Raw genomic sequence first — 6,252 nt, forward strand, 5'->3', positions numbered from 1 at the left:
GGAAAGAGAAAGAGATGAGGCTTCAAAGGCGTATCACGAACGGGAAGCTAGAGTACCAATGACAGCGCAGCAACGTAAAGGTAAGGATCAGGTTTGTTGGAGGAAAAAGATTTATACGATGAATGTGATGGATACGATCTATACTGGTTTAATTCTATCTTTTCTTTAGAAATTCAGAGGAAACCCCTGACCGACATATTTGAGCAAGAGTCACAACTGATTCATCCCGAACCGAAATTACCTACTCTCGATACGGCTGCATTAAACGCAAAATGGAAAGCCGCGCAAGCCGCTAGGTAAGAAAGTTTATTAAAATTAGAGCTGTATTATAAAGTATGTCGCGCGATGTCGCTGTACTAAATTTGGTTATCCGTTTATTTGTTTAGACAAAAGGATGTTCTTCCGCAAAAGTGGCAAGATGTATCGACTGAGAATAAAAAAATGCAATCTAACGTAGACAGTGACGAGGATGATGATAATGAACTGGAAGAAAAGTTGCAGCGTGCGGCATTGGAAAAATCTATGAATATACGGAAGCAAATGCAACGTGAACTTGCAGAGAAGAGAGCAGCAGCTGCTCAACCGATGTCAGCACCAACACCACCGCCATTACCCAAAGAACCTCCGATGCCTAAGCAGGCACCGGTAAAATATCCTACGCCACAACCGCAGAATAAATTCCAGTCATACAAGGACCCCTCTATATCTGCGCCGCAAACAACACCGACAAAGTTCAGTTCTAGTAATAATCTTGGTGGTAAATTCCAGCCAATTGGACAAAGTGGTAACAGTGGTGCTGGTCATCCACCAGAACCACCGCGTCCTCCACCACCGGTAAAGAATCAGAATCAAGCTAAAGGTCCTAGGACAGACTCTGACAGCGAGACAGAAAGACAACAGAGACAAACACCGAAAAAACGCGAGTCGAGTGGCAGGGGAGGAGCTGTTACGAAAAGAATGAGTAGAGACCGTCCAGCGAAACGTTCGCGCAGCAGGTCGCGCAGTGCCTCCAGTTCAGGCTCTTCGAGATCTCGTTCACCCAGAAGAAGTCGTTCCAGATCATACTCGAACCGTAGATCTGGAAGTTACGAACGAAAATATAGTCGATCCCCATCAGGCACTTACAGTAGATCGCGTTCTAGATCACGATCCCGATCTTATACCAGGAGTCGCAGTCGCAGTAGGTCCGGGGATAGAAGTTACTATCGCAAGAGACAGTTCCGGCCATACAATAACCGCGGAACCTACTATAAGCCACGATTCCAAGGTTTCAATAATCCAAACCATCGTGGTGGTGGTAACAATTTCCAAAATCGTAATAGATTCTATAATAATCAACACAACAATCGTTTTGGCAATAGACGCGGAGGTGGTTTTAATAATCGTGGTGGTGGACGCGGACGTGGCGGTAACCGTGGTGGTAGGTTTTTCCACGGTAAGCAGGGCTTCCGCGACTTTAGAGATAGGCGAGACTTCAGAGACCGTCGTGCCGCGTCTCGCGATAGATACAGCGATCGTAGTTACTCTCCCGACCCAATGAGAAAGGTCGATGAAGCAAAGGAGAAGATTAACAAGATGCTGGAAGGTGGAGATGACGTAATGGAACATCAGCAAGGTGGTGGAGGATCGAATGTTCCTCCTAGTAAAAGGCAAGATGGACCTTTAAGCGAAGGTGAAGAAAGGGACGACGATGACTACGAGAGGTGGGGAGAGGGCGAGGGGGGCGACACAGCTAACAAGGTTGGTTAGGTCTCTTCTGTATAGGCTTTTGCGAAAGAATAGCCTATCTTCGTGATGACGATCATGATAATCCGGATGATGATAATGTGAGGAATAAATAATGAGGATAATGATGATGATGAGATGATGATGGTGATGAGCCACACGTGCAAGAAACACGCGACCTAGGAGCCAACTAACTCTCGTTTGTTGCTAGAATGAGGAGGTTGGACCTGTCGACGATAACCTGGAAGGCAAGGAGTACTTCATTGAGCGCATGAAGCAGCGAAGCAAGAATGTTTTAATGCAGAGAACCCTTGCTGCTAAGGTTTGGTAGAAATCCCGTTGCCGTTGCTGCTTCTTCGATTCTTCTCCTTCATCTGTGATATAATTACTTCTCTTCAACCTAAAACATCGACCGGATCACGTGAGAAATAGACTTCTTACTCTATTCTTGTACCGAATGCTTTCGGTATATTTCAAACAACACCTAGAGGGGATATATATATATATATAGATATGTATCGTAAGAAAAGGCGTACAGTTGGTCACGACGATTGCGAGAAATGTACTTTTTCTTTTCAGTCTTTTAATTTTATCCGACTTAACAGGCGACGAACGCGTATTGCAAGGAAACACGTATTACCTAGTATTACCTACCTAAAAGGGATCTTTCAATCGAGATCTTTCTGTTCGATTAGTTTTACTCGAGTTTCAATATAAATGCAGTAAATATGATATATTTAAACGTGCGTTTCTCGCTAATTCAGTAACACGTTTTGTATCGCGAAATTAACGAGCATCTATAAACTTGTATCGACCCCCTCGTTTTTTTTTCTTTGATTGTTAGCAAAAGTGAAAAAAAAAAAAAAAAGGAATTTTACACATGTTTCGACTTTAGTACTTATTCTCGTATCGTAGTATTTTTTTCCCACTGTAATGGAACTACCGTTTGTAATAAGGAAGAGAAAAAGAGAAGCTTCTGCTGTGACAGGCACTTTCGAAGGGAAGTATTTGGTCGCAATATTTGGTATATGCGAGTGGCTTTTCATCATTCATTGTCATAGTTGAAAATTGGTAACGCATTCTTCGCTGTTTTAACGAGAAATTAATTTTTTCCACCGGTTAAAGATGTTTTCTCATGTTAATTTGCAACTTTTTAAATATTGCACTTTCGCGTTTCAAATTGGTGCGTTTGATGAGAAGAAAAGCTGTAATCATTTACGGATATCGTCGATTCTGATAAGTGAATTTGAATCGCGAATCGCCAGCGCGAAGAAGAGACATTCTTAGTAAGAAATATAGTTTTTCCCTCACGTCGAGCATCCTTGGATTATTCTTCATAATTGCTTTATTTCGGAACACGTTATCACAGGCCCCCTCTTTATTAAAAATACTTATTTTAAGGTATCATACAAGTAATTTACTAGTAAGACACTTATATATGTTGTATGTAAACGAGTTGCTGTACAATTCAAAAATCCGCAAATACATAACACGAAAACTGAAAGCTAGTGATTTCAAAGTCTATTCAAATTTTTGCCTGCGTATATACGTGACTCTTCGTTAGCACTTGGTTTCATTTTTTATCTCCCCGATGCGCCACTTACAGAGTCCTCATTCAAAGAACGTTGCCTTATTTACGCGATTAAAACTGGTTCTCTTATTGTTAGCGGACTGATTTCGCTATCTTCGAGTTATATACATTTGCCAACCGGGTATTTAAACTCTCGCAGTCTCGATAGTTACTCGCATTTCTTCTTTGCTACTTCGACGAAAATGAAGCTTTCACGAGTGCATTTTGTTTTAATCGTCTTGAATATTTCTCTGCTTGTCTATTCAGGCATGGTAACAGGAACGATACTGTCTAGTAAGTAATTTCTTAACTTTAACTCATCCTCTTGCGAATTTCTTTCGGACTGAAACGAGAGAGAGAGAGAGATTAGATTCACATTATTCCGTTTCATTTTTTTAGAACCCGAAATAGTTAACGTGGAAAGCGCATGCGGGGAAAATGAAGTTTTTAGTCAATGCCAGGCAGATCCAAATTGCGAGAAGAATTGCGATAATATCGATATCTGGGAGTCTGTACCTTGCATCCAGACGAAAAGTTGCTTGAGTGGTTGCATCTGCGAAGTGGGATACGTACGTGACAAGACTCGGGGCATTTGCATTCTGGAAAACAGTTGCCCCAGGGTTAGGCATTAATTTCAAACGGAACCACTCTGTATTACTTTGCTACCTTATTCCGTAGAAATATCTAGTATATTCGCATAGAAAGATATTAAACAAATTAATTCTTTATTCCTATGTCAATCGTGGTACTTGCTTTCCTTCGTCACTCTTCGTATTTCCACGAATAACGTATTTTCATCGGATTATTAAATGCTCATTTCCTATAATGCTGGTCCATACTCGTATCGGAACGATTTTCACATCAGCAGTGTGAATAAGAGATGCGTAGACGCATTTTGGTAGAAGTTGGTGGGGGAATATGGCGGCGCGCGATATGATAGCGTTTTGAGATGATTCAGTCCCGCGCCGTCTCACGTGCGCGACACATTTCTAGAAACGTGGAATAACCGATGTCCTAAGACGTGCGAAAAATACCCGCAAATTCATTTTTTCTTTCACTCCATCCTCCACTACCGGTCATTTTTTAATCATTTTTCTGACACACGCGAATTTCGGTTGATCGTTCCTTTTATTTACAAAATTCCGCTCTGTCGCGTTCGACAGATTCGTTCTTCCCGTTTTCTTGTTTTTTTCCCCCCCTCTTTGGTTATTCGTTACGGGAAAGGTGATATTCAGTGTTACAGTGTATTAAGTGTTCCTGGATATAATCATGGATAAGAGAACCTTCTGGACTAGCCGCTCGGAACGTAAGTTTGTCACGATTTAATTCGCCGTGAGTTATTTTTCTACGAGCAGTCGATACGAGTAGTAGAAACGAGCCGTGCTTCTTATTAAAGTTCAATTACCAGCGCAGTGGTGACCGTGATTATTCTCTATCGAGCAGTCCGAAAAAGGAGCCTGTGGCCACCTCGATCGAGCATCCCTGTGGGTCCACGTCTATTGTGATTTTAATAAGCCTTATGCAAATTACAAATGAAATTGTCAGCGGCAGACCCGCGGTCCATTCTTCGTCGTTGATGGGGACAATTAGAAGAGCTTTGTCCGGCGACCACGCGTTGTCCGGCTGCTCGGCAACTTGAGTCCCAACGAGAGGACCGCCCGCCAACCCCTAATGTTTGTATCCGGTCCCTAGGACGTTCACTTCCGATCCCAGAGTGTCTTTCTGCTCGCTGACCATCGGCTTCTTCCACGCTCGATCCACGCGCAGTTGCGCGAACGTGTAGCATGGTTTTTAAAAAGAAAGAATTAAACTGCATTTGGAAATTGGTACGATGTGAAACAGCGGTCTGTTAGCGTGCGCGTAACGATTTCGTGCGAGAAGGTAAACCAAAAGCCGAAAGCTGTATCGCGGATCGTCTTATCCGCGAAAGAAGAAGAACACGAGAGATCCCCGGATGGTTGATTCGTATAATCGGAGGGTAAAGGGAAAGCAGTGGAAGGCACTAGGCAGGGCAGAAAAGCGGAAGAGTTGGCGGGAGGAGGTTGGAAATCGAACGGAATCATGGAGGCTGGAGGTCGATGGTTCGGGGGTGGAGATAAGTTTTTACGGTAGGGTTACTAACTTACGGACTCGGCATTGTCGAGTTCCCGGTGACGGGAGGACAATGCGCGTTCGGGACACAATGCTTCACTCTGGAATCTGAAGGCAGTCTTGACTATCAACCTGCAACCACCCCTCGCATCTGTGTCTACCAATACTTGCCCCTCTTGCACATACCACCCTTCTATTGCTAACCGCGTCTCCGCCCCGTGCGTCATTACTTTCTCATTCTGTCATCCTGTTTCTGTTCGAGGTTCGCCCGAAAAAGTACCTCTCCGTGTATAGTCCACTCCTACGTGTACAGACCTCGCAATTTTATTTTATCTTTCCGTGTCTACTTGTCGTATAGCAGCGGAATATATATATAGAATAGGCACGGTACGCGAGACTCGCCACGAAATCTAAAAGGTCAAGGTCTATAATAGTCTAGTAGGTGATTCTAGCAAAGGACGAAGAAACTGTGAAGGTATCATCGGTATCCGGGGAGACGAGAAGATGAACGCATCTGGAATCACTGCAGCTTAGCAGTCTCGCGATCAAAGCAAAGACGAAGCGAGTCTACGAAGAGGCAACATAGATGGCTGAGTGCTAAAAAGACAGGAACGCAAAGACGGAGGGGAAGAAAAAGAGGATGGATAAAAGGGGAGGGATGAAGAGGAAAGCGTGGAGAACAAGAGATAGACGGCCGAGCATTTCAATCGCTCTTAGGCTCTCTCTTTGGCTTGGCTTTTCCGTTTCTTTCTCGCACAAAAGCTACATTGTTTCGTCCCTACGTTCATATGGACGCGGGCTAAAATACTCCTCTTTTCTGCCGCCAGCACGGATACACCGAAAAGCAGGCCACAGACAGACGTACC

At 43.7% G+C, this 6,252-nt stretch overlaps 2 protein-coding genes across 2 annotated transcripts in view; both read left to right on the forward strand.

Annotated features, from left to right (window-relative positions):
- Window positions 1-3,214, forward strand: part of LOC108555590 (tetratricopeptide repeat protein 14 homolog) — a 9,163-nt gene extending 5,949 nt beyond the window's left edge. Inside the window, 4 exon segments of the mRNA XM_017911338.1 lie at window positions 15-80; window positions 170-296; window positions 387-1,740; window positions 1,937-3,214. Coding sequence (XP_017766827.1) covers window positions 15-80; window positions 170-296; window positions 387-1,740; window positions 1,937-2,056 — 1,667 coding nt within the window. The 3' untranslated portion in view covers window positions 2,057-3,214.
- A 279-nt stretch (window positions 3,215-3,493) lies between these two features.
- On the forward strand, window positions 3,494-3,927 carry LOC108555531 (zonadhesin). The gene is made up of 2 exons (XM_017911204.1): window positions 3,494-3,589; window positions 3,695-3,927. The coding sequence occupies exons 1-2, from the start codon at window positions 3,499-3,501 to the stop codon at window positions 3,925-3,927; spliced, it is 324 nt and encodes a 107-aa protein (XP_017766693.1). The 5' UTR covers window positions 3,494-3,498.
- The last annotated feature ends 2,325 nt before the right edge of the window (window positions 3,928-6,252 follow it).

This window comes from Eufriesea mexicana, unplaced genomic scaffold (genome assembly GCF_001483705.2).
Source record: "Eufriesea mexicana isolate 0111107269 unplaced genomic scaffold, ASM148370v2 scaffold124, whole genome shotgun sequence".
In the NCBI taxonomy this organism is placed as follows: Eukaryota; Metazoa; Arthropoda; class Insecta; order Hymenoptera; family Apidae; genus Eufriesea; species Eufriesea mexicana.

Excerpts from the sequence above, each read along its gene's own strand:
- LOC108555531 (XM_017911204.1), top strand. The coding sequence starts at position 3,499 with ATGAAGCTTTCACGAGTGCATTTTGTTTTAATCGTCTTGAATATTTCT. Across the intron at positions 3,590-3,694 it reads AACAGGAACGATACTGTCTA|AACCCGAAATAGTTAACGTG; the intron begins GTAAGTAATTTC and ends TCATTTTTTTAG.